General features: G+C 53.1%; 1 protein-coding gene across 1 annotated transcript; it reads left to right on the top strand.

Annotated features, from left to right (window-relative positions):
* Nucleotides 1-843: 843 nt before the first annotated feature.
* Nucleotides 844-27,287, top strand: CCNI (cyclin I). The gene is made up of 7 exons (XM_082051278.1): nucleotides 844-1,189; nucleotides 14,536-14,692; nucleotides 20,984-21,118; nucleotides 23,742-23,816; nucleotides 23,968-24,108; nucleotides 24,903-25,133; nucleotides 25,624-27,287. Exons 2-7 carry the CDS (start codon nucleotides 14,579-14,581, stop codon nucleotides 26,080-26,082), a joined length of 1,155 nt encoding a protein of 384 aa, XP_081907404.1. The 5' UTR covers nucleotides 844-1,189; nucleotides 14,536-14,578; the 3' UTR covers nucleotides 26,083-27,287.

Below are 27,287 nucleotides of genomic sequence, written 5' to 3'. Positions count from 1 at the left end.
CATCCCAGCGCACCCCTTCCCCGCGGTAACTGCGGCAGCTCCAGCGGGGACAGGGAGCGGGGACCAGCGGACACAGCCCGGGACACACGGCACGGACACAGCACCAGCGGGAACGCGGCGCTTCTGCTGAACGCCCGCGAAGGTGTTCGTGTACCGACTCCCTTGCTCATTGTTCCGCGAGTGTTTTAAACGAAACTTTAAAGCTTTAACAAGCCTGCTGCCGAAGTGCCCGTGTCACTAAGGGGGGCGAACCCGAACCTGCCTTGCTGGCGGGGCTGCTGGAAGGAGCAGCACCGCCGTGGGGCCCGCACCTGTCCTGCCTCACGGCCCTGCCCCGCTGCCTCCACTGCCGGCGGGGGCCCACTCACCCTCCGCGGCCACAGGCCGGGCTCGGCTCCACCACAGGGAGAGCCAGAGCCGCTCGGCACGGCCCCGCAGCGCCGGCACGGGGGCGACGCCACCGCTCGCCTCCCGGCCCCACGGCCGCGCAGGCGCCGCGGAGGGACGGCGGCCAAATGGGGAAGCAGCCGCCTCTCCGCTACCTCCGCGCAATCCTTCCGCCGAGGGAAAAGAGTCCCAGCCCCCGCCGGCGGGCCCCGCGCCGCGCCCCGCGGAGGAGCGGGGCGGCCGCGCGGCGTGTGTCCCCGGGCGGCGGAGGGCAGCGGGGCAAGAACGGGGAAGGTGGCGCCGCGGGCGCGAACGTCCCGCCCCGCTCTCCCGTTCGCCGGCGGCCCCCGCGCGGCGTTGTCCCCCCCCGTGGTGCTGAACGCCGACGGCGGCCGCGCGCGCCCCGCCCCGCCCGCGCGGAGGCGGGGACGGGCTGAGGGGAGCCCGCCCGGCCGGGCCTTCTTTCCCCCCCCTGCTCCCCGGGGAAGCGGCTGGCTGCGGGCTGCCTCTCGCTCCCCCTCCCCTCCCTTTTCATTTTTATTTTATTTTATTTTAAGTCCCCTTTTCCCCCCCGCGCGGCGGCGGCGGCGGCCCGCCTCCCCTCCCCACCCCCGCCGCCGCGGCCCCGCACCGGCCCCGCCATGGCGACATGAGCCCGCCGGCCGCCGCCGCCGCCGCCGCCGCCGCCCCGGACATGGGGCCCGCACGGTGCTGAAGCGCCGCGGAGGAGCCCCGCCGCCCGCCCCGCCATGGGGTGCTGATGGCCGGGCCCCGCCGGGCACCCCGCCGCCGCGCAGGGGAGGTGAGCGCCGGGGCGGGACGGGGGGGAGGGCAGGGGGCCCCGCGGCGGGATCGGCCGTGCGGGGACCGGCGGCGTGTGCGCGCAGCATCGCCGTGTACCGCCCGTGCGTTGCACGGCGCTGTGCGTTGCACGATTGTGTGCGTTGCACGATTAGTGTGCAAGCGCGCGCGTGCGTTGCGCGAGGGTGTGCAAAGCCCGCGCCTGCAGCGCATCTGGCGGGCGGTGCATTGTGTGCGTGTGCCCGGGGTGCGCGGCGTTCCGTGCGTGCGGGGCTCCCGGCGCCCTGCCGCGCTCCTGCGTGTGTCTGTGTGTGCGTGTGCCCGGGGTGCGCGGCGTTCCGTGCGTGCAGGGCGCCGGGAGCCCTGCCGCGCTCCTGCGTGTGTCTGTGTGTGCGTGTGCCCGGGGTGCGCGGCGTTCCGTGCGTGCAGGGCGCCGGGAGCCCTGCCGCGCTCCTGCGTGTGTCTGTGTGTGCGTGTGCCCGGGGTGCGCGGCGTTCCGTGCGTGCAGGGCTCCCGGCGCCCTGCCGCGCCTCTGCGTGTGTCTGTGTGTGCGTGTGCCCGGCGTTCCGTGCGTGCGGGGCTCCCGGCGCCCTGCCGCGCTCCTGCGTGTGTCTGTGTGTGCGTGTGCCCGGCGTTCCGTGCGTGCGGGGCTCCCGGCGCCCTGCCGCGCTCCTGCGTGTGTCTGTGTGTGCGTGTGCCCGGCGTTCCGTGCGTGCGGGGCTCCCGGCGCCCTGCCGCGCCTCTGCGTGTGTCTGTGTGCGTGCCCCAGCTGTGACTCCCTGACACGGCGCCGGGCCGCGGGCTCCTGGCGCTGCACGTCACGCCTTTGTGTGCTCTCGCCTTCGGCCTGTGCGCTGTTCGCAGAGATGGGCTGCCCTCTCCTCTCGCCCGATGGAAGAAGTTTTTCCTTGAAAGAAGAGCAGGGATGTGTTCTATAAATCTCTCTCCAGAGGGGTGAACTAAAGGAGCGAGGTTACCGTTGGTTGTTTCATGCAGACTTGCAAAAAAATCCTCCTGAAAACTTGTCTGTAGCACACACTAACCTGTTTGCTTTTGACACTGTGAACAAGGGAAAAGAGCAATCCTGCATTTTCCCACTCTTAAAAATAAGTGTGTTAGAAAGTAGACTCTTTAAAGTCCAAATTTAAAAGTGCTTTTCAGCATCAGCCCTTGTGTGCTCCCAGAACATCCTTTGCATGGTGTTTTGCGCCAGCCTGTGCATGGCACAGCCCCTTCTAAACACAGAAGGCTGAGATTTTTTTTATGTACTAAATATTCAAATGGAGCAAAATCAATGTGGTTGTGTCTTCCCTTTTCTCTGCAAAGGTGGCAGATGTGGCTGTGTCCCCTCCCCTGGGTCAGCCCCCCAGCTGGGGTGGCTGCTGCCTCTGCCACAGTTCCCAGCCCAGGGATGCATGTATGTGTGCATGCCTATCAAGCCCAGGTTTTGCAAGGCGAAGCCTGGGCAGGAGTTTGTTTCACAAAAAGCAAATCGCAGCATCTTTTCCTTGTCTGGAGGGGTTGATTTTGGATCCCTGCAAATGATCCGGTTTTGCTTTCAAAGCAGTTGGACTGGCTGGTGAAGCTGGGGGACGGCTGGCTCTCGTCTGTGCCTGCACAGACCTTGGCACAGGATGTGGGAAGATGATCTTTTGGCTTCTCCCTCGCAGGAATTGAACTTCAACATCATGTGTGTATATATATATATTTATTTATTTACTTATAATAATCCTTCACTACATTAGGGCTTGTGTATAGTCTCATATGGTACAACTCATCTTAGGTGCTCATTTTACTATGTCTATTCTATGTTCTTACTGAATCCTGTGCATTGTTTGCTCTAGGTCCTTATTTAAAAATACTCTGAGACATCATCTGTCCTTGTGCCATTGCTTGGTAAGGCCCTTGCTCTATCAGGACCCTCTTCCCCAAAAGCTGCTGCTTTCCTGTGGTTCATGTTTGGGGAAAGAGAGCAACCAAAGAGACCCCCTTGTGAGCCCTGTCCCATGCCCTGAGCCTTGCCAGCTGCCATCCCCTGCTGGGGCTAACGAGGGTTGTGCGGCCCTCCCTTCTGGACTCTTCTGCACAGCCAGGTGGGGAAGGCGAGCTTGGGGTGGCTCAGGATCATTTTAGGGAAACAGCTGTAGCTGGGTTGTCCATCTCCCTACATGCTGGGGGCCTTGGGGTGACTGTCTGCAAGGGAATTGATGTCAGGTGTTGGGACCTGTATTTTCCAGGACAACACAGTATCCAGAGCTGTCTCTCTTCCACCTTATATTAACACATAGACACAGTCACCACAAACCTTCTGAAATGTGTTCTTTTCCTGTTTTCAAATTATTTGTTACCATAATCTTAACAGACGTTTATCAATTCAAATAGACTTCAGTCCAAACTTTTCCAGTCAGTGGGGAGACGCAAGTATTTAGCTTTTTACAGCTTTGAGCATCTCCTGTGTAGCTGCCGTCTCTTACATTTTCCCATCTCAACTTTTCTGTGCTCACGTGCTTGTTAGCATGCCTTGTCCAGGCCAAACGAGGCGGTGAGCGGTGGAACGTGCCTCCCCTCGGGGCCTGGGCCAGAGGTGCTTTCCTCCGCACACCCGCAGCCACGCGCTGCCTACAGCGGGAACTCATCGTGACCTCGCGCTCAGCTGGCTTTTTAGGAGCATGTATATTCACAGGTTTCATCTTAGTCTTTCTACATGGCACTTCGTAGGAAATACAAATAGGTGTGGCTGTGATGCTGATGTAAACTCCCCATCTAAACTAGGTGATTAAATAGATTGATACACAATCTGCAGTTTATCTCACACTGCTCTGTAGCCTGCCAGAAATAGATTTCAAAAAAGGCTGGGCAGGACCAGTGTCCTCAGGAAAACTAGACATGGTATTTTGACTGCCGAATGCTAACTAACCCTTAGGACCCTGTTGCCCAAACATGGAGCAAAATGTGACTGGAAGACATGTATCTTCAAACTAAGTGCAACATGGCTGGGGCATCTGAAGGTCTTCCCCTGCAAGATGTAAACCAGGTGTCTGGAACTAACCTGCCCAGGAACAAGTTGTGGCTGTTTTCCTTCGCTCTCATGACTTGCAGCGGGGTTCGAGAAGGTACAAACCCAGGTCTTTGTCACCACGACTCCACCGAAGCAGTAGGAAACCCAGGCTGGCCGGAGGAGGCGGATTTCAAGGGAGTTCTGGTTCACTACAAATAGAGAGTAGCTTCTCTCAGAATTCTGCACAATAACAGTTGTTTTCAAATGCCAAAAAAGCAAGGTGAGGTCATTCAGATGGAAGGAAAAATCTCTGGTGTCTGCCACCTCAGTATGAAGCAGATGTGGTCTGAAATTTTCCCTTCCTCAATGTTTGCCGACTGCAAAAATTGTCAACACCGATTTATTAGCTATAATGGGTATTTGCACTTGCCATGCAATAAACTCACCCTAAAGCTCACTGATGAATAACATGTTACTGCAGATACTCCATTTCGCTCATCAGCCCAGACATCAAACATTTTCTTCACAGGGATGGTGGGAGGTGCTGGGTGAAGCCATTTGCCAGAGGCTTTTGTGCCTTTTTGGTGGTATTTTGCTGTCTACAGCAGGCTCCTGTTTCCTGACTGGGGCAGTCCTTGACTACAGTGGTCTGTCCCATGAGAACTTCAACCTTTACCTTCCTAACAATTCTGACTGCCAGTCTCAGGGTTTAACTGCTCCTAACAACCGCTGTGCCGCTGAAGAGCCTGCTTCCCTTAGGGAGGCAGCTGCTGTAACAACATGACCATCAAATGCAGCTTAGTCTCCATTTATGAAATAATTGCAGATGTGTCTGCACTTGCATGGATAAGAGCAAGGGGGAACTCTAGAGTGGCCATTATGAACCAGCCCCTTGGATGCACTGTTCTTTATCAGCACCCCCACCTCCCAGCGTTTCCTTCCCTGGGCTTGTTTTATTTTAGGCTGTAGATTGTCCAGAACAGGGGATACCAAGGCTGTTAATTGGTACTGGTTGGGCAGGAGAGATGAGTGCGCGGGAAGGGCCAGGACTGCGCCTGTGCCATCCTGTTTTCGTGGACAACTGGAATTAGCTCCATTTCCATATTGTCTCAACAAGAGGCTAATTAGTCAGCAAGCTGAAGCTCCTGGAGGGTAATTAAGCTTTATAACTGTGGGTTCTCTTTGGTTGATGAGAAAGAGGAGACAGTACCCTCAGAGCCTAAGAATGCTGCTCTGCAGCTACTGTGCTGTACCTCATAATTGATCTATTGTTTCAACAGCAGATAATTCCTCATTTCCTCATAATTATATCCCTTTTTTAGTACCTCACACTGCATCCTGATATTAGCTGTATTCACTGATCATTTACCCTGAAGCCAATCAGGATCTGCAAAGTAACATACTGGCCCTGGCGAGCATTTATGCTTTCAGATAAAATTCTCTGTTGTTTTTGTCAAGAGGAATCAAGCCATTGTAGTTATGCTTTTTTTTTTATGTGGGTGTTAAACTGGATATAAACTTGTTTGGTTTTGTTGCTGTTCATTTACATTAATGACTGACTACTGCCAGAAGACAAAAAGAACCACTGCTGAATCCTGCGTCTGTGTTTTTGCCCATAGAGGCGTTGTATTTATTTGGTTCCAGGGGATTATATTACTCAAAAGGTGAACGCGTGGTGCTTCAGATTCCAAATGCCTGTTGGCCCTTGTCTGTAGAGGGTTAGCTTTTACGAGCTTGAAAGCCTCTGGCCCTATTATATAAAATTACTGCTCACTCTCACACTTTATGAGCTTGATTTTCCTCAGAGTGACTTACTTCAAGTTACTGTTGATTTACAAGTTATATTGGTGATGGAAGAAGTGAATCATACCCTGTGTGTGCGCTTTTAGGAGACTAGCAGTGAGACATTACATAATGCCAGGTTTGGTTTGCCCCCCCGCCTTTAAAAAGAAAAACAAAAAGAAACAAAAATAAAACCAACCAACCAAGCCCTTCCTGTTGTGCTTCCAGCACGTTCATCCTGAAGCAGCTGAGAGCTGCTCTGGGCACCCAGCGGAGCCCCCCCAGCTGCGCTGCTTGGCACCCAGTGCCTGGAAGACCCCACAAGAGCTGAGGCTGGAAGGGGCCTCTGAGGGTCATTTTATCCAACCCACCTGCTCAAGCTGGGTGGCCTAAAACCTGTTGCTATGGGCCATGTCCAGATGGCTTTTGAACATCCCCGACCGTGGGGACTCCACAGCCTCTCTGGGCAAACTTAGCCAGCGCTGTGTCACCCTCACACTGCAGTGGTTCCATATGTCCCTGCGAGCCAGCAAAACCAAAGCCTTTCAGCTGCACGGAGGTCTCCAGAGAAGTACCCCAACGTGCTGGCTTCCTAGAAAGTGTTTGGAGCATAATGGTACCTCATCACTGTGTGCTTGCTTACATAACCACACCTATGCCTCTTCTTTCTGTCGATTTTGTGATCTTTTAATGTCGTGTGCCCAGCTTGGTGAAGTGGATCCCATCCCTCCCAAGCAGACTCCTCACCTGCAAACAGAGTCCTTGTGGTCATAAAACCCAAACCACCGTTGCTGACAGCAGCTCCACAGCCAAGTGTTGACCTGCGCAGAACATCACCAGGGCCCCACAGCCCTGACTGCCACCCCCGGAGTTCCACAGACACTTGATACTCTCCAGGTTGCCTCTACAGTACCACAGATGCCCACAAGGAAGAACAGCGCAGGGGGGAGTCAGAAGGTTGGACAAGCCCAGGCAGACCCCCCACAGCATCTTTTGCTTGAAAGCACATTTGGCTCCTCTTGAGTTTCGAGGGTGATAAACCTGCTCTGTACCTATAAGCTCTTAGGTGGGGCAGGAACCTTCCTTTTAGTCCCAGCAATCAGCAGCTTCCACCCTTCCCCATGTGTTTCACTTACCTTGGTGGTAGGGGCAGACACTGCCTGCTTCTCAGTTGCAGGTGGGGGCTGAGGCTCCTCAGGCAGACGAGTTCCACGGAAGAACCTGTCGGGCGTCCATGAATCTTCCTGGTGCTGCACATTCACCCTCTTCCTCCCATGTCTCCTCCACTTGGCAGCACAGCTCCTCCAAGATGCCATTCCTCCTGTGGGACAGACAGACAGCCACCTCTCCCAGCCCCAGAGAGAGGCCTTGGGTGCTCCCTGCACCCACCATGCCAAGCTCTGCCTGCACCACAACCTCTACCCTGGCAGGGGCAGCTCCTCCAACACCTGCTGGAGAAACTGCCCGTGGGTTCCACCATGCCTGAGACCGGTGGCACTAGAACAGATCTAGCAGAGTCCTTTCACAGCAGCCTTCCACATGTCCTCCTTCATTTGTGGGTGGTGCCTTGGGCCTGGCTCTTATATAGACCTCGCCCAAGCGCTCCCTAAAAGGGTGCTGGACCCTCCCTAAATAAGGGGCAGCTGGTTGTGCTCGTTAGAAGCTGCTAGAATGTCCTCAGGCCCACCAGCCCACCCCTTTCTCAGAGGGTTCCCAGGTGTTCCCCAGTGATCCTGGATCTTGTCACCACAAGGTCCCAAAGCAGAACCCCAGTGTGATACCCCAGTGCACACAAAGCTCACATTCCTGCCCTGGCGGCACACCTGTTTCTGAGCGTTGAGGTCCATGTGCCGAACTCCAACAAGGCGCATTCCTACCGAAATGTTAGCATGAGTCCTTTGCCTGATTTTTTATAAACGTTGCAAAGAATTTGCGCCTTCAGGAGGCATCTTGCATGCGTATCGGCAGCCAGATGATGAGCCTGCAGTGTTGAAAGAGTATAAAACACAAGCATTTCTTTGGGAAGCGTTCATAAAAATGGCATAGAGGGGTTTTGCTTTGCAAGGGTTTTGTTTTTGCTTAATTTAATCGATGCAAGCAAACAGCCTCCATCAGATAATAACTTTCCCTTTGATTTTTAGGTTCAAATAAACCAAAATCTCAAAGCAGAGCTCATTAAAGTATATTGAGTTTCATCTCCTCTTTGCATCAAACACATACGTTATGCAGCTGGAGCTGGTCTCCTAGGGCTGGCTCCTGAGTTCACCTTTTCTCCGCGGTTTCCGTGGTACGTTGCCGCACACGGCCTCAAATGGGAAGGCAGCTGGGACCGAAATGGCTTGTGTGCATCGCTCGGGAGCTGCGCGTGGAACCAAAGCCTTTCTGGGCGATGGACGGACTGATCTTGGCAGTTGCGGAGACAAAAGGAAACACCAACCTCCTCCGGCGCTTCCAGCTGGAGCCGTGAGGAGAGGCGGCGGAGCTGGAAACGTGCCCGGCTCGCCAGGAGGGGAGGATGGTGACACTGGCTGAAAATCGGGTCAGGAGTTCATCTTCTACCTTGTTTTTTAGAAGTGCCTACTTTGGAAAATATCATTTAAGCTTCCCTTAAATAGCGAAACCCTGGTGTCGGTCACGAGAATGGCTCGGGGAACGAAGCGCAGCAGAGATTTCTTACAGCCAGTCCGGTTTACAGTCTCCGGGTGCGGGAGAGAATAGACTGGGCAGCAGGCATCGGTTTTACAAAGCAGTGGATGCTGTTGAAAAGAAGTACTGGTGCAGGCTTGTACCTGCAGAGACCCGCCGAGTGACAGCCATCAGCCTTAGAGCAGCGGCTCGGTGACACCCTCCCTCTTGAAAATGCCCTTATCCTGTCTCTGTGCCCCTCTGGTCTCTTGGTGATTTATTTTTTTGCTACCTCAGGGAATACCGTGAAGAACCCAAGAGATTTCTTTTCTCCCACATTGCTCTACCAGTCCCAAAGTGCCCATGGTGCTGTGACAAACTCCATCTGGGCTTTCCTTTTTGAATAGGGCTGTTCAAAGAAACAAAGAAAAACCGTGAGACAATACCATCAGTAAAAACCCCACCATTAGTGAGAAACACCACTGCAAAATACCATCAGTGAAAACCCCCAGACAATAAAAATGGAGCTTGCAGAAAGGCACTTTGGGTCGCAGGAGGGGTGGGATCGGGGTAATTGGATCCTGGTGCTCTCCCGGAGGCCCAGGGGTTTTTTAAAACACTCGTGCAGCACCCATCAAACAGGTGCCTGTTTCACGTGCAAAACATCCTGAACCTCGTCGGGTCGTAATGTGCATTTCTCCGTCTGTTCAAAGCGGATTGCGCTGGGCTGCCGCGCTGCGGTTGTGCCAGGCCAGCCATGGGAATGGCGCGGCCTCTCTTCTGGGGGTGTCCCCAGTGCACAGTAACACCAGAAGACATGTGGGAAGCGCGCAGTGCTCCTGCTCCGTACTTGCTAAACAGGCCCTGGGATTTCTCTGTTTCAAAACACACTCAAAAAAATCCCTCCCATCAAACCACGGCTCTGCTTTCTCACGTCGCGTTTGCAGACCTGTGTTTGTAGCCGGCAGGCTCCTTTAAAATCGTTCGGAAATTTTGTTCAGCTTGGAAAACCAACAGTAAAACGAGGTCAACTTGATTGGCGCTCCCAGGAAGGCGTCTGGTTGGAGGAAGAGCAGCGGCGAGCGTGTGATGTGCGCGGGCTCGCTGAGCGGTGCTGCCAGCGTCCCTCTGCCAGGCGGGCTGTCGCGGGCCGAGGGGGGCGGCGCGGCCCTCGCATCCCCAGCCTGCGTAAAACCGCCTCTGGCCGAATTTGGGCCTGCTGGCCGGCTTAAACACAAGCCAAACACACTGCTGTATTATATGTGCACCCGCGGCACGTTTGTGTTTGATACTAAAGCATTTCTCATGGGGGAACGCAAGTCAGTTCATTGCTTCACACGCCTCTTTAGATACTGAAATTTTAAAGTATCTTCCCAAACATTTTTCTTGCATTTAACCTGAAAAGTATCATATATTGCCATATATCATCTCACAGCTCTGTTGAGCTATTTTCACTAACCAGGCTGCAACAGGATTTGCTTTCTACAGCTGAGAGCTGTTGATCCCAGCCCGCGCCAGCCCTCTGCCTGTCACTGTCCCATGAGACGGCGTTTGACGAGTTGGAGAGACAGCAAGCTCTAGGCATCGATTTCCAGGAGCGAGGCATCCACGGGAAATTCTGCTCTCTAAACCGCAGAAACGCTGTCCCCTTCGCGTGGCTACGTGGCACAGAAATAATGCGAAATCATGAAGGGAGTTTACGCCTGCTGCTTTCTGTCTTCTCAGATGTAAGCAACGCTGTAGGTGCTCACCTTTGTCTGCCATGAATTTCCACACTGCTTTACTGACACAGGGTGAGGAAAGAGTTAAGCCAAGAGAAAGCCCCAGATACTAAAATTAACATCCATCCCACCACCCGCCGCCCACAGCTCTGAAATTTCTAATGGCAACTTGCAGTTGGACGGTTTCTTCTAGCAGCGCAAACTGCGTTTCCATCGCTGGAAATCACAGATGGCTGGAGCGCCGAGGAATTCAGTCTCCTGCCTCTCCGCTTCTGCTTCGCCTTGTTCCCCGCCCAGGAAAGTCTGTTTGCAGGCCATGTGTAAAATCGCATTATTGCCTGCTAAAGCCGAAGCAAGATTTGGCTGCTGGTCGCTGAAAATACTTACAAGGTCTGCAGAAAGGCATGTGGGGGTTAAACTCTGTTGGAATTACCCCTCCTACCCAGAATAGCCACCTGGATTGATGCACAAAGACAGCCTGTCTCTAGTCCTAGAGATTTTGTTAATTATTTATGAAATTATCTATTAAAAACCAAAACAACCCAGCAAACCAACTCCTAACCACCACAAAAGAGGGTTTTCTCGTGGCCCTGGATGCTTCCAGTGGTCCTATTTATGGTGCAGTTGTGTTGGCACAGCTGAATCGCATCTGGAGGCGGGAAAACTACGCACTTGTGTTAGGAGCCTGTTCTGCCCATGGGTGAAACGGCCCTGTAACTGCATCTTCTGTTTGCAAGAGCCACTTTGGATTCTCAGTGCAAGTGATTACAAAGCCTAAAAAAGAAAAAAATCACCTATTTTGCATCCTACACAAATGTACACGCCCCCCCACCAAAAAGTGTTTCTGGCACCCCAATTACTGCAAACACGAACCGCTTTTGAAAACCATAGCCTGCAGCACTTAACAGCGTCAGACTTCTCTAGGGAAACTGGAAGTGCCTCTTTAGGTAAAACTAGCTATGAACTTGGATCAAAAAGGGAGATCTTTACGAGATAGGTTACGTTTTGTGCACCAAGTCAGGGTATTTTTCCTGGACAAGGAGGTGATTTTTTCATGCCTCTCGCAAGTGAAAACCCCACACGGAAGCTTTGACTCTCAAATCGCAGAGCAAGATGCAGCCTGCAGCTTGTGACCTTGCTCGCAGGAGACACCAAGCCGAGCCGGAGCATTCTCCTGGCTCGCTTCTCCGTCACTGACTTTCCAACTGGTCTGTAAGAAGTTTCCGTGCAGCCAGTTGACCTTTCCGTAGAGATTAAGAAACTTAAAGAACTGTTGGAACAGCAGTTTAGAAACTCCGCAAGTGACCACAGGAAAACAAAACAGAACAAAACATGCCGCCCTGGAGCTGAAGTTTAATTTTAAACTAGGGAAGCAGAGGCTTAAAGCTGGGCTGGGTTAGTTTATGGTGGCCTAGTGTGACTGTCCAGCCTCGGCGGTTCTTCCAGGTCTGCAGCCTTTCCGAGTGTCCTTGCTGCTGCTGCTCTGAGCAGGCAGAGCCGGGTCCCTCCGTGGTCTCCATCCGCTCCGTCCCACCGCTCACCCCGCAGCTCTCGGGGTCTTGTGGAGCCGTGCACACGTAGAGCACGCCGGCCTTTCTGAGCGCGGTTATCTGATTCAGAGCTATGTAAATTGAGATGCAAACTCGTTCCAGCCCTGGGGCGCTTGGCGAGTGTCCTGGCGCTCTGGCTGCTGGAAAAGTCTGTGCCACTGTTGCTCCAAGGGAGACTTTCAAGTGCGTCATTCTTCTTCTTTTTCCTTACAAAGGTTGTTGTGCCTCAGCCCTTGCCGATTTACCTCCCTAGTTCAGAAACGAAAGGTTATTTTTCCCCTCTCTTTTCCCTTTAGGGCCTCAAGAAGAGTTGCCATCGCTGCTCACTGTAATGTCCCTTGCAGGGCCATTGGTATTTAAGGTGCCCCTGATGTCCCTGCTGGGGCTGAGGCAGTACAGGGACAACCTAAAAGGGATCGGGGCACCTAAAAGACCTTTTCTGGGCCCAGAGGCCCGTGAAACCCGTTTGTGTTGTACCTGTGGTGGGAACCATTGTCAGTCCCAGCAGAAAGAAGAGTTGCCCGAGGGTGCTCGCTTTGGCCTGACGTTTTCCATGTGTTTTCTCCAGTGATTTGAGAGGTGGCTAATTACTCTCTCCTTCCTGCAAAACCAAGGAAGGACCATCAGTATTTCCTATTAGGAGACGTGGTTGGGCTAAAGATATCCGCTGCTGTTTTTGTTCTGCTGGCTGTGCTGGTCCCGGCGCTGCGGCTGATCCGACATCTCCAGCTGGTGCTGTGCGTGGATTTCACCCTGTGTTACACCAAACACTCGCGCGTGCCTTTAGAATCCAGACGGTATGGTCTGAGAGGCTGCAGCTGGTTTAACCCAGTTAGCATTACGTGGTATGTAAGAACTGGTGATCTGCAGGCTCAAATAATAAATAAATCTTTAAAAATTCACCCATCTTTTGCTCTGCACAGACCTGGAGAAACCCCTTTTCTGGGGTTCCTGAGTTCCCAGAGAGGCTCTGAACGTGCTTCCCTGTTTCCCTTCAGCATCACTTCCAGTGTCATCAGGATCATCCCGAGGTGTGAAAAAGACACACAAAATCAGTAAAAGCACCTAAGCCACGGTTCTGTTCAGAGCGGTGTCGGTTCCCCTCCTCCCAGGCACAGTCCCCCTTGTCGAGTGGGGAGCTTTCAGTGGGGGTTTTTCAGCCGTGGGGAGGCGGATGGGCCGCGGGTTTGGGACACGCTGCAGGGTGTTCTGAGCACGTCCAGGAATTCTGGATCCGAGGTTGTTCCTCCAGCTGGAAGGTGTCTGTATGGCCGGGTGGGCTGGTGCTGGGGGTGCGCAGGGCCAGCGCGGCCTCCCTCGCTCACCGAGCGGCACATCTCACATCAACGGGGGTTCTGGTCAGGCTCGACCTTTATTTGCCACTTAAAACCTGCTCAGCTATTAGTGGGGCTCGAGTGTGGTTTTGTGCCTCCTTCAGGTTCTACGTGAATCACGCCCATTAAAAACTCTTGTAAGTTAACAAAGGCAAATCTTTGTTCTACAGTTTCCCTTAGCTCTGTGAAAGCACTCTGGATCTTCATTTGTTTAGAGGTGCTGTTGTTATTATTTGTAATGAACTGTTGCTTTCGTTGTCAGTTTTGTTTATTTTCTCTGAGTCAAGATGTTGCCTTGTCTCCTGTAAATACAGCACGAACCGTTGTGTTAACAAACTGCTCCTGTGAACCAGCCTGGTGAGCACTTGGCCAGTATCCACCTGCCTCACATTTCACAGGAGCTCACAGAAGGAACCGAAAGCTGAAGTAACTTTCCCAGGGATTTACCCTTCAGGGCTGAATTGTTTTGCCTAAGTGATTTAACACTGTCGAGAAATTTGCAGCCAGAGTAATGGCAGGAGCATTAGAACAATTCCAATTACCTTTTCCAATCAGATCGTGTTCTCTGTTTGAAAGTATGCGGTGGAATTTGTCGTCTTTAAAAAAATACAGTATTTGCTGTGTTTTTAATTTCAAATTTAGATGTTTCTTGACACATTGTTAGTGATTCCTAGGGTCAGAACTCCCCTTTTTCTGTTTGCTGTACAGCAAGGTGTTTGGTTGTAGACTGCGTGCTTTCCATCATCACTTCTGCCCGTGGAACCGGGTGTTTCTGAATGCCGTCTGCCTTGCAGAAATATTCCCCGTCACTTACCCGGCTTGTAGTCTTTGTCCATGCTTTGCAAGGGCTGTCCCTGGCTTTGCCGCTTTTTCATTCCCTTTAAAAGGCTTTTCCTATCTAGAATTCAGGATATGCCCTAGAGTTTTGTGGATCTATGTAACATACTTTCAGAGCGATTAGACCCAAGAGGAACCTCGCTGAGCTCCCTGGTACGTTTGCATTGCACGTGAATCAGGTTGCAGCTGAAATCCCCTTGGTATTTGCTGTACTGCTGCTCCCTCTTCTTTCCCCAAGGCATCCGTAGTTGGTGCTGCGGGAGAGCTTTAGTCTGATGCCGACAAGGTGAGAAGGCGGGAGCCTCCAAGTGTGGGGCTGTGCAGCCCCAGGGCGCTGCAGACCTGGGGCTGAGCGACCGCCGGGCTTTCCCTGGGCCCGTTACCCGAGGGCCGTGCTACACACCAGCCTGGTCCATTTCCTGCAGATTTGCTCCCTGTGTGCTCGCTCGGTGACCAACACGCACGGCTCGGGGATTCAGCAGGCTGTCTTTGTTTTGCAGGTAGCTGTATCCAGCTGGGTGGCAGGTGGATCCAAGGGTTACCATGAAGTTTGCGGGACCCCTGGAGAGCCAGAGGTTGTCTCTCCTTCTGGAGACGGCAATCTCTAGGGAAGCTCAAATGTGGAAAGCGCATGTGCCGAAAATTCAGCCCAATCAGGTAATGCCTCTTCTTCGCATCATTCGTCTTAGTAAAGGCATGAGAGTATCCTCTGGTGTGTTTTTATGGGAATGAGTGAAGCTGCTGCACGAGGAGTTACCTTCTGCTTCAGACCTGGCCTCTGGAGTCAGTCATGACTTTTTATTTGAGGGACACACTGTACAGCATGCAGTGTTACATCTCTGCTGTGCTGCTGAAGGCGTGCACATACATTGCTTTAATTACATGCATTTCACAAATTGCATGGATAAGTAGCACATATTTCTAGGGGGCACAACTCTGCAGCGGTGCTTAAAAGCAGCTTCATTTTCTGGGACTAAGTTCACCAATAGCAGCGTCGAAATGCCGCAGGGGGTCCGTAGTCCAGCCGCCTGCCCAAGTGCTGGCCTGGGGAGGCTGGACCAGGTTGCTCATGGCCTTGCAGAGGAGGCACCGGTGTCAAACAATGCCGCCAACTCCTCTTCAAACCCATATGAGAAACGTGAGGTGGGTGGTTTAGGAACACGTTACCTTCATGGAGTTCTGGCACCTTGTTGCTGGGTGGGCAGAAATGACCGCACTGTAGTGGGCTCAGATCCAGCCTTGCTGGTCTTGATTCATGTGAACTGTTCACACCACTATGTCAGCTGTTGCCAAAGCTCATCAGTGTGGTCACTGGTTTTCTGTCTGGCAAACGAGAAACTGCTGTTCTGTAGGAACAAATAAGTTTTAAGGGGCTCAGTATTAGTTTTGTTAATCCACATTTCGGTTTCCAAATAAGTGACCTGGTTGCCAGAGGTGTTTGAGAACATTGTAGCTGTGGCTGTCTTCACGTGTGTACAACTTCAGACCCGGTTTATGGCACCCCAGCCTGCTCTTCCGTGCTGGCAGCATTCCGGGGTTAGTGATTCTGCTGGGGGAGGTAGGATTACAGTAGAACAAGATGCGTTAGGGACTCAGTGTCACCGACCCAGATTCTCGTGTAAAGATTTCACAGGGACAAAGCGCTTGTGTTTTCGCGTTGGTGAGGCTGATCCAGGAGGCTCAGAAGCCACCACCTGCATCAGAGGGTGTTGGTAGCAGTCCCTGCCTGCACTCATCCTGCTGCGCGGGGCCTCGGGGCTCTGAGCGTCGCCGCAGCCGAGGTGGCGGCACTGGCCAAGGGCTGAGTGCGCTGGGAGTACTGGGGAGGTCAGCCGGAGTGTTGGCCATCTGCTGGGCATGAAACGGGGGAGGCAGCTCGGTGAGAACGGATCGAGGATGGAAACAGCCCGATGGCTAAACCCAGCCTAAGGTTTGCGCTCAGCAGCAGCATCTCTGCGCTGGCCTGGACAAGTGCCAGGTTTGCCCTTTCAGTGTGCGATTACGCGGTGGTGATGAAGGATCTCCTCCCCCGTTCTCCCTTGTACTTGGATAACATCACTGAGATCCGTCCTGGGGAGCGTGTCCTGGCCCTCTGTGCTTCTCACCCTCGGCTTTCTGCTCCTGGAATTCCCGCCCTCAAACCCGTGTTGTCTTTGTAACATTTTTCTTTATGTTTTCCTACATGTCCACTCAGACATTAACTTTTATCAGCAGAATGCCACAGTATTAAATGTCTTCTAGCGGTAGATAATCACTCAACGGGGCTGAAACCACTGTGTGCATATGTAAAATGTATACAGGTTGGATTTAAGAGAGCCCCTAAGCACAGTTAGTGATGTGGGGAGATCCTGACCTGCGATGCCACGGTGCAGCCGAACACCCTGTGTCTGGAGCCACGTGAGATGGTTCTCTTTGTTCCTGCGCGGGTGACACCGGGTTCCCAAGCCATCTGTTGCCGCCGCGGCGCTGGCCGGGCGGTGCGCAGCCCGGGTGTTCTGTGAATTACCCTGCTTTCTGTAGCCTCTGCAGGAAGGTCATAGTCCCTGATGTCTCCTGCCTTCTTCTGAGAACGGCTGCGTTAGCCTAAAACCTCACTTGTGTGAAACCGTTGTGTATTCCCCGGGCAGTCAGGAAATCTGCATCCTCCTGTGCATCAGATCTGGCAGCCCAAAGCACCTGTAACTTTCCATTCCAGCTACAAAGGTAGCCTGGCTACAGAGGGTTTCACTGAAGTCATCTGGTTTGCAAATGAGAAGAGTGTGACTGTGCCTACAAAGCAACTGATGAGCAGATTGGAGAGACACCGTAACTCTTCCCCAGGAGCAACCTTGCAGCTTCGGCTCTTTACGGGAGACAGTTTGGGTTCTAATGTTTAAAGCCGAAACAAATTCCATTTCTATATATGTGTCAGAGTTGAGATCTTTTGTCTGAAAACCCCTATTTCCTACTGGCATGTATATTTCTTTTTGTTTCCCTCCTTTGAATGCAGGGCGTGAGCTCCCAGTATTTGCAGTGTATCACAGGCGCTTGTCAGCCTGAAAAAACAGGGACCCTCCTAGTGCTTCTGATTGTGGGGTTTGTGGTTGTTGTTTGTTTTTTTGCTCCCTGTTGGGTTATACAACATGCAGGTGACTTTCACAAGTTTTCGTGTGGTTCAGGCTTGAGAAATCCAGCAGTAAAGCCCGGTCAAAGGTTGGTATTTTGTACATGTTACCAAGTAACTTTGCAGCAGAGAGGTGTGCAAGCCGAGACTTCTATTGTCACTTCGATCATTTCTCCTTTCTTCCCCGGTACATTTCTCCCCAAATAGGGGAGAGGGCAAACCAGCTCCGCCTGGGCAGCAGACAGTGCAGAAAGCAGTAATTACCAGGTAAGGTGATTTTCCTAGATTAGGCAGCAATAAAACTGAGTCATGTTGGAGTTCTCAGGTAATATTTTTTTCAGACTGCATTATCCACAAGTCTGAAGGTTGTGTTGTTTATTAATAAAAATACCTGCCGGGAGTCCTTCACAGAAGCTTCCCGTTCACTGACCGCATCTAAAGGCATGTTCATCCATAGAGTGAGTGACAGACAGCATAGTTCTCGATAAAGAACCAAGCAAATCATTGCAGGAGGCAGGTCAATGTGAGGCAGCCCTGCTGTGTGCAAGGAAGAGAGAGAGCAGTTGTCGTCCCCCCGCTGCCCCGTTTGTGTCCCAAACACATTCTGTCAGCTCCACAGTTCCTGCAAGGAGCCGTGTTTGCTTTTGTGCTGAAACAACTGATGGCTTCACACGCTGTTGTGCTCCGAAAAGGTGGGAATTAGCATCGCATCTTCTTCCTGCGCTCGGTGGGTGTTTCCCGCCTCCCAGCGGGTCTGAAGTCCCTGGTGTGTCAGGCAGCTGCTGGCGGCGGCTTTTTCAGCGGCACCCGGCTGCTGAACTTGGTGCCGGGGCGGGCAGCGGATCCGCAGGTCAGGCCTGGCTCTGATCCGCCAGCCGGAGGACGGATTGTCCTTCGGCCCCGGGCCGGCGTCAGGTCTGCCTTGGGGCAGCCGCTGCTGCCGCGTGCAAACAGAGCCTGCCCTTGCTGGGCTCGGATTAATTTTCCCTAATTAAAGCTGTTGCACCAGGCTACCGTGCTCTTCCACCCCAGGGGTTAAGCTTCCAACTGCGTATTTGTGGCAGCAAAACAAAGAGCTGGCCGCGCAGTGTGGTGAGCGGCAGAAGGCGACGTCTATGGGAAAGCACCTCACAGCAAAGAGGAACTTCTGCTTCCCTGCCCAAAGGGACTTTCCTACTTCCAGCCACCGCAGCGTCTCATTTTTGCTTTTAATTTTGTATAACTAAGGAACAGTGACCTCGCTGCTTAATTAATTTCACCGTGCCGCGTTTCTTACTCACATTACTAGGATGATGCAGGTACAGCTTGGAGGGACAGGGATACCGACCGATGCGTTTGTGGGAAGCACAGCGGGGACCAGCCCTCGTTCCTGCTGCCTGTCTGCTCAGACGTCCCCGGTGCTGACAGGGGGCTTTACACTCCCCTGGTCCCTCTGCGCGAGGAAATTCCTGCCCTCACCATTTACAGCCAGCTTCTGAGAGTGAAATTCTGCCTTCTGTCCCCACACTGCCCTGAAGGATGAGCAGATATAAAGACAGGTCCTGGGAGACCGAGAGGCAGCACAGAAGGACGATCCCCCCTTCCCGGTGATGCTGGTTTGAGGCGAAGGCCCAACCTTTTGCTTTGGCAGGCGCGGGGGCCCCGCGCTGCCCCAAACGCGATGCCCGTTCCTGCCGGGACCCACCGGGAGCGGTAATTCAAGAGCCAGAGGCAGGTTTTTAAAACGTGTTTATTTTGTTGGCTGGGCTGGTTTCAGGTTGGCTGTTCGCAGGTACACGCAGAGCTAACCGGCTGGATTCACCCAGACACTGCATTTCCACACTAATCCTTTAAGCTACTCAAAACCCTTTTAAATCTGCAATATTGTCCAAACCCAGCTGTGGTTATAAAGCCCTTTTGTGTGGCTTCATCTCTTTCAATTTAAAAATAGGTGCAACGCATAAAGCACTAAGGAACAACTTCTTAACCATCGCTCTTCCATTTTCTGCATATATTAGGTCCAGCTGCAGAGTCCTCACTTGGCTACAGGAAAAGTATTTATTGTAAGGACAGACAGTATTGCCCGTTTTCCTCCCCAGATACCTTCCAGGTCCCCGTCCCGCTGTCCAAAGGATGGTGTTGTCACGGAGCATTAACAAGCTCCTCGCTGCTGTGCGCGTTCCTTCTGCCCGCGCGCGCTGGGGACAGCAGGCGTGCTGCCCCCCTGGGGCGGGGTGCGCCCGCCAACTGAACAACAACTTCAGAAAGAAGAGGTATTGCTTGGAATCGAGGAAGCAAATTGTCTCTCCTGAAGAACAGCAGGTGCTTTTTAAAGAGCCACACGACAGCCGGGTGCAGGGGCCCGTGTGGGTCGGACATGCCGCTGTCCCCACAGGGCTCCAGGACAGCAAACGCAGCAGGACTTTGCTCTCGGAGGAGCACTCGACACAGTTTGCAGGCAGAGGGGGATACCTGTTAATCAGCTCGACCAGTACAGGTAGAAGAAAGTGGTTTTGATTCCCCAGCCCTGTGTCTTCAGCCCCGATCCCTGCCAGCAGTGGTACTGCTGTGTTTTTCTGAAGGAACTGTGTGACTTGTGACTTCAGTGGGACTTGTGCCCACGAGCAGCAGCCCAGTTCAGCCCCGGGGCTTGAGCTGCGCCACCTTCCCCGTGCCGCTGGGGAGCCCAGCGCCGCCAGCGGGCGAAGCACACGGGTGAAGACGTCAGGCGGTGAGAACAATGAAAGGTGCGACACATTATTGTCTCTGGGAGGCACACAGTGGGTACGGCAGTGATGGACAGAGCATGAAGTATTCATTTTGCATCAGTGTAGGGTGTTTTTATCCTCTAAAATGGTGCAACTTCTCCCCCGCTGCTATTGCTGAGGGAGCAGCCAGAACCCAGCCCAGCAGTGACTCTGGTTTATTTGCCGTAGCAACCGTTCCGTTTCTTTCCCTTAAACCCTCTGTGAGCAGCAGCCGAGCTGCCGCAAGGAGCACTCAGACCCAGGCACAGCAGGACAAATGGGTCTGGTTTCACTGCTCACTAATCACCCCACATAATTCTTGGTAAGTCAGACCAGACATGTACCTGGTTGAATTGAAAGGCTCTAGAAAAGCTGTAACTCTTTCAGCGAACTCAAAGATTTTACATCAGTGACTGATGCGTGTTTGTGTTTGAGATGCAGGGGTTGTCTAAACAGATCAATAGTGGTGACTTGTGCCAGAAAGTTAAACCAACTAAAAAAAAACCAACCAAAAAACGCATCAGCAAGCCCAACCTTTTTTTAGGTGAAAGTGCATGTGTTTTGGCCTCGGATCACAGGTACCTGTATTGCTAAAGGTCTTTGTAAACTGTTTGGAATTTTCTTTTTTTAACACAGAGTGAGCTAAAAATACCCCATAATTTGAAGGAAAAATAAACCTTCCCTCTTAAAATACCAACTCAGTCCCTCCGCCCGTGTGTCTGCCCAGAGCTGTGCCCCCACCTGGCTCCCAGAACAAGGCCGGGTTTGTTCAAGCCAGGCTTTGCTGTGTGGCTCTAAAAAAAAACCTCTCAGAGCTGAGCTGGAGGATCCAGTGTCAGTATTTGAAGTACCTGAGGAACTAGAAGAGATCTTTGTCTCGTCCCCAGCACACAGCAATGTCTGCGTGGTGCTGGTGGAAGCAAAGTCGTCTTTTCCAGGGCACATTACTTGGGGCAGAGCAAGTAACTGCAAGAACAAAGTGGGGATTGAGGCTGGTCCGAGGCTCCCCCTACCAAAAGAGCCTTTGTTCCCGTGCTGAACAACTCCTGCGGAGGTGAAGCGTTTGCTCTTTTCTGACTGACTCGGCCTGTGTAAGAACGGTTTGTTTTTTCTCCACAGGACGTAGCCATTTCTCCCAAGCAGAGGGATGAGGTCATCCAGTGGCTGGCCAAGCTCAAGTACCAGTTCCACCTTTATCCAGAAACGCTCGCCCTGGCCATCAGCCTTCTGGACAGGTTTTTAGCTGCAGTAAAGGTAAACATTTACACATACGTCAACCCAGAGAGACGGAGACCACCCCCGCGGCTGTTTCTGGTACAGTCAGAGCGGTGTGGCCGTACAGAGCTGCCTCCTTCCCGCTCTGCTCTTGCTCTCTTCCTTTTCTCACACGTATTAATCAGATGCTACCTGCACTGCTCCAGGGACATCATTTGGGGTTGTGGAACTGGCAGCACACACTGCCAGGAGGTACGTTGGGGGGCAGATCCTTTCCATAGTCATTTTCACCGGTGGAAAGTAGCCACTGGTTTAATGAGAACACGCAGTTCTCCGTGAACTGACCCCAGTGCTTATACCTACCAAGAATATTTTCCCTCTCTGTTCTGTCTGCCCTTTGCCTTCCTGTAACACAGCTCATTAGTTTAAATGTATACTCACCTAAGATTAAGCAGCATCCTTCCGAGTGCCATGCTCAGGTTGTGTTTTGCATACGTGCAAGTGTCTGAGCAGACTGTTGGTCGGCACACAATCCCCGGCCTCGAGCGGTGCAGCCGGGCGCTGGAGCCTCATCTCTTGCCGTATTGCTCAGTTCCATTCTGGGCCCGGCTGATCCGCAGTCTCACCTGCACGTGTGTCTGATCCCACTCACACCAGTGGGTAAGCAGCACAGCTTAGGACAGCTAAGCAAACCACACATCCTGAGGCTGCGCCTCTGCCTTTCAGTGAGACCCAGTTTGGTGGAATTTGAGTGACATCATCTATTACCCTACCTTTTAAATATTAATATACATTGATAATGTTTAAATTACAAGCCATGGAAGATTTTAGGATATCTTAAAGTAGCCGATGTACTGAAACACTGAGATGGGAAATAGATTTAAATCTCTCAACAACCAATGCCCTCAAGTACAGCTTTTATTTCAGTAATGGCAGCAGCCAAGGAGCGCAGGGAAAGCAGAACAAGAAGGGGCTCTGTGCGTCAGGCAGCGAGCGGGAACGCGGAGCGGTGCGCGGCTGGGGGAGCTCACGGCTCCGTGCGCCCTCCCTGTCCTCCTCTCCCACACCACCGTCATTCCTCCGATGCAGCTTCAGCCCTGGGTTATGTGTTTGTTTGGGTTGTTGTTTGTCTGGGTTTTCTACCAGGCCCTACCACATGGGACTCTTATTATTAAGATGACTGGTCTCTAGAGAGGCTGCGCTTGGGAAGAAGAGGCAACAAAATTAACATTAGAAGTAATAGGGAAAACATAGGGAAGAAGAAGGTTCCCTGATGGTAGGAATCTGCTCCAGACATCTGCTTTTCCCTGAAGACGCAGGTGTCCTTTTTCGCTGCACATCATTTTGTGCTAACTTGACAGTTCCCTTTGAAGCTGCCTGCACGGTCAAGAACAAGTTACAGTCCTGCCCTGCGGGAACTGATTCTCTTTGCTTTCAGCAAGACCTGAATGCACAAGCAGACGTGTGCGTGCACCCCTGCCCCAAGCGCGCATTCTCTGCGCGTGTTGAAGTTGAAATGGCACCGGAAAGCCAGCGCTCTAGGCCTAGAATGGTCCTTGTTAAGTAACTGCGGCTGACTGTAGTTCAAGATGGTCATTTTGGACACAATCCTGGGTTCTTCTCTTGTTTTCTGGTGTTGTGGGTTTCCTGACAGCTCATTGCATGAGTGTAACACCCAAGATCTCACCCTTCAGCCGCCCCATAGCTCTGCTTTATGTGCTTTTACCTACCCAGAACTCATCATGGCAGCAGTTTACATCTAGGTGGAGTTTGGCGCGGGGTGCAGGAGTTTCCCTTACCTTCGCCTTCAGCGTCTCCCGGCAGGGCCGGCAGAGGAGCAGCTGCCAGCGTGCCGGAGGGGGACAGGGCTGTGCCGCTGGCAGCTCCGGCACCACCAGCCTCAGAAGCCTCCGCGCCCCCTTTCCCGGCGCCTGGCCGCTGTGGAGCGCGGAACGCGGCCTCTTGTGCTTCCTCGGGTCTTTACACTGACGTGGAAACAAAGTCCTTTGTCGGGAGGTCAAACTGGGAAAGATAGCTGCTAAACAAGAACTCCAGCAGGTGCGCCGCCTTCCGAGTGCAGGCTTAGGCTGGGCCCAGCGCAGGGGCTGTCTGAATCCTCACAGCCCAGCGTGCTGCTCTCCCACCCCTCCAAAAAGGAGTTTCCCACGCACATAAAAAAAACCCAACACCTTCCCTAAAACAACAGGCAGTGGAAGGGAGCAGCTCTCCCTCGGTAGTCCCCAGGCCACAGAATTCTGAGTGGTGATTTGTAGGGGTGTTTTCCCTTCCCTAGGCAAGGACAGCGTTTTCCAGTTCTGCTTTTTTCCTCCTCCTGTGTGTCTGACCCCCCAGCTCCGCTGCAGCAGGTGAGGGGCGGTGGTTCTGCGCCTGATGGCACTCTGGCCCTTCTGGTTCCTCCTTCCTGTTCTGCTGCAGCGCCCCAACAGGAGCTGGTTGAGCTCTGCCCTGGCTCCAGGTTCCAGGGCAGGCTGGCAGGGCGCCGTGCCGCCTCCCGTCACCGCGCGCGGGTGGAGGTGGGCCTGCTGCCCACGCCACGCTGCGCGGGCAGGGCCCTGCGGCTCAGCCTGTCTGACCACGAGGGAATATTCGTCACTTCTGCATCGCGTTCACGCAGGGACTTCTCTGCTCTTCTGTATCCTAGGCCCGTCCAAAGTACCTGAACTGTATTGCAATCAGCTGCTTCTTCCTTGCTGCAAAGACCATTGAGGAAGATGAGGTAATTATTTGTTCGTACTACCGTACCGTTGTCTGAATGCATTCTCGTCGGCCCTGCCTCTGCTTGCACTTGCCGCAACAGGAAGGAAGCACTTCATGCAGTTTTTGTAATGACTGTTCTCTCGTTGCTCTTTGTGCATTGGCTGTTGCAGAGGATTCCGGTGCTGAAGGTGCTGGCTCGGGACAGCTTCTGTGGTTGTTCTCCAGCTGAAATTCGCAGAATGGAGAAGATCATCCTGGATAAATTGAACTGGGATCTTCACATGGCAACGCCACTGGATTTCCTTCATATTGTAAGTGAGGGGCTATTTACATTCTTTCAGGTGTCAGTCGCTGTACATCATGTATTGAGAGGTACCAAGACAAAAATGTTACCTGTAGGGGAGCAAAGTCTTCAGGATGTGTTCATAGTTACAAGTAGTTTCTAAAACAGCCTTACCAGAGAATTTCAGAGGAGACTTGTGACACTTAGGGCACAACTTCCAAAACATGGGCCTGCCATCTGGCAGTCTGGCCTGCTCTGAGGCATGTTAAGCCACACACCAAGACTCGGAGCTCCCGAAAACTTGGGCCTAAGTCTCAACTGCTTGTGGTTTTGCTCACAGCTAAATGCCAGGCAGCACAAAAACAATAGCAGAACCAAGGGAAAGCACTTGCTACGGAATGGCCTTGCCAGGAAACCAGATGCTTAGAAGAGGGAAGTACAGTACCCTAAAGTTCTCTCTGTTGAATTTCTTCCTTCTGCTCGCTCAAGAAGGAGTTGTAGCCTAGGACACCAGAACTGCCAGACCTGCGCTGTTGGGAGAGAAGGGTGGAAGGGGATGGCCTTTTGCAGCGCCCTCAGAATCCTGGGCCCCAAGCAGACAACGCATATGATTGCAGGCCCTGCCAGAAACGCTGCACCAAGCTGTTGATGTCTCAACATTGAGGGGTTTTGTTTGTTTTTTACCGTGGTGTGGAAGTTGCCTTGATGGTTAAGCTAGAGGGTGACTCTGCATCCAAGACGCGTCACGTGCCGTTGCTGAGGTTCGAGCTGGCTCTGCCTGTCGCTGACACCAGCGCCCTCCTGCCCTTGTGTCCCCCGCAGTTCCACGCAGTCGTGGTGTCCAACAGGCCTCAGCTGGCGACCGTCCTGCCCAAGCTGAGCCCCTCGCAGCACGTGGCGGCGCTCAGCAAGCAGCTGCTGCACTGCATGGCCTGTTACCAGCTGCTGCAGTTCAAGGGCTCCATGCTGGCGCTGGCCATCGTCAGCCTGGAGCTGGAGAAGCTGCTCCCGGACTGGCTGGCTCTGATCATCGAGCTGCTCCAGAAGGCACAGGTGAGGGGGGGGCCGCGGGCTGCCAGGGCGCGTCCTGCTCCAACTGCGCCGGCCCACGCCGGCCGCGGCTTTCGGGTTGGTAGCTGCTGGTCGCTGCCTGCGGTTCTGCTGTTGTGAGGACAGTCATGCCCAAAAAGATGGTTGTGCAAAGCGTTAATCCTGACTGCACGCAGGAGGTGCAAAGGGATGATGGATACAGGCTGCTAAAAGATGCACAGAGACCTCTTAATATCGGAAAGGTTTTTCCCCCCAATGTTGCTCTGACATCTAGGACGGAGCAGGCATATCTTAAGAAGTCATCATGTTGGTGGGGTGGGTTTTTTGGTCCTTTTATTACTTACTTTCTCCTGCACCCAGCACATCATTGAGAAGTGAGGTCCCGGGGTGGGCAGCGTGTCCAGGGCGCCAGCCCTGCCCTGCCCTGCCGGCCTCTGCTCTCGGCAGCAGCGACCACGCGACAGCGGCCCCTGTGCTTGTCTTCCCTCTGCAGATGGACAGCTCGCAGCTGATCCACTGCCGGGAGCTCGTGGCACATCACCTTTCCACTCTGCAGTCTTCTCTGCCGCCCAACCCTGTATATGTCTACAGTCCCCTCCAGCACACCCTGGTGACCTGTAACAGAGGAGCGTCCAAGCGCCAGCCCTCCTCTGTCCCAGGGCCAGGTTTGTCCCAGGACAACGGCCGGCCAGAAGCGCCCGTCACAGGTACAGCCGCGCTCTACCCGCGCCTGCCAGCTCCCAGCGGTTGCAAACAAGCCTCCACTAAGCGCAAAGTGGAAGAGATGGAAGTGGACGACTTCTACGACGGCATCAAGCGCCTCTACAACGAAGACATCGCTCCGGAGGTGGTGGCTCTTGAAAACGTGGGCTCTGTTTGCGGCGCTGACGTCTCGAGGCAGGAGGGCAGCGCGTCCCCTTGTCCACCTCTGCAGCCGGTGTCCGTGATGTAGCTGCGAGCGCGCTGCCCGCCCAGCGCCGCCCGCCCAGCGCCGCGCGGCCCCGCACCTGCGCGGGCAGGGGGGAGGAGGGGCCGGGCCTTCTCAGGCTGGACTGAAGGGAGCCAAAAAGAGAAAAAAAACCAAACAACCCACACGAAAAACCCTTTTTTTGATTTTTTTCCTTGTGCGGCTAATTATAGTTCCACTATTTAAGCACTTAAAAACACAAAAAAAAGTATAAAAATCTAAAAACCAAAAACCAAACAAAAAAAAGTAGGAAAAATTGTTTCTTTCTAGTGTTGTCAGTTCCACTGTTTCTCTGCTCTGTGTCGTAACCCATTCTCCGCGCCCAAGAGCTCACCCGGTCGTGCAGAGTTGATCCGGGTTTCCCAGCCGGCTGCCGCCCTGGGATCCCATTGCCATCTGCTCCGCGCTCCCTTTCCGCTCGCTCCTCTTTTAATTCTCAGCAAGTCTCGTGCATGATGTTCTGTACTACCTGACCTTCACGACAGCTTCTTTCTTTCTAAAGAAAAAGACCTTTTTGTTTTGTTAGCACTTGGGTGTTTGAATGTGATAACTTTTAAAAACCAGATTTAAATAAAAGGTTAGTCAGGGAAAAAAGGTAAAACCACCACCAATGCTTGCAAACTGCTGCACACTTCAGTGATCGCCACAGGAGTGTGAGCGCATCCAAGAACACGAGGGCAGCAGCCACTCTGTCCCTGACACAGAGGGCTCTCCAAGTTCAAACAGTTTGCATTTTTCAACACAGAAAGCAGTTAATGCATTGTCACCTGAGCAAAATTACGTTTGTTCTTGTTCGCATCAAGGAACGTCACACTGGATTTTCACCAACATTTGACTCTGTCAAGTGCAGCCCTTGAATTCCGCAGACTGTTTCCCGAGCGTTTCTGAGCTCAGCCTGCGAGCAGCAGCGCCTGCTGGGGCGCTGGGGCAGCTCCTGCGCCCGAGGTTGGAAAGGTGTGTCATTGCCAGCACAAAACCCCAACAAAGCCCCTCACCCTCAGTTCTGTGTTCACGTCACTTCTAACCAAGAGTAAAACCTTTAAAAACTTGTCTCTTAAATGTTACACCTCTGTTTCTCGGAATGACCTCTCCCAATTGTAAGCTCTCTCCACAGCCCTGAGGAAGGTATCGTATTTGAGCCATTGTACTGATGAAAGCCTTCTGGTAGCAATAAAGAAAGTTGTCCTGGC

Source organism: Streptopelia decaocto, assembly GCF_964273445.1.
Source record: "Streptopelia decaocto genome assembly, chromosome: 4".
Taxonomy (NCBI): domain Eukaryota; kingdom Metazoa; phylum Chordata; class Aves; order Columbiformes; family Columbidae; genus Streptopelia; species Streptopelia decaocto.
This window is presented reverse-complemented; position numbering and strand designations above follow the sequence as displayed.

Bases quoted from the DNA above. Each gene is read 5' to 3' on its own strand.
- CCNI (XM_082051278.1), top strand. From the start codon at position 14,579: ATGAAGTTTGCGGGACCCCTGGAGAGCCAGAGGTTGTCTCTCCTTCTG. The intron at 21,119-23,741 runs GTAAACATTTAC...TCTGTATCCTAG, and splicing joins GGTTTTTAGCTGCAGTAAAG to GCCCGTCCAAAGTACCTGAA. The intron at 24,109-24,902 runs GTAAGTGAGGGG...TGTCCCCCGCAG, and splicing joins CACTGGATTTCCTTCATATT to TTCCACGCAGTCGTGGTGTC.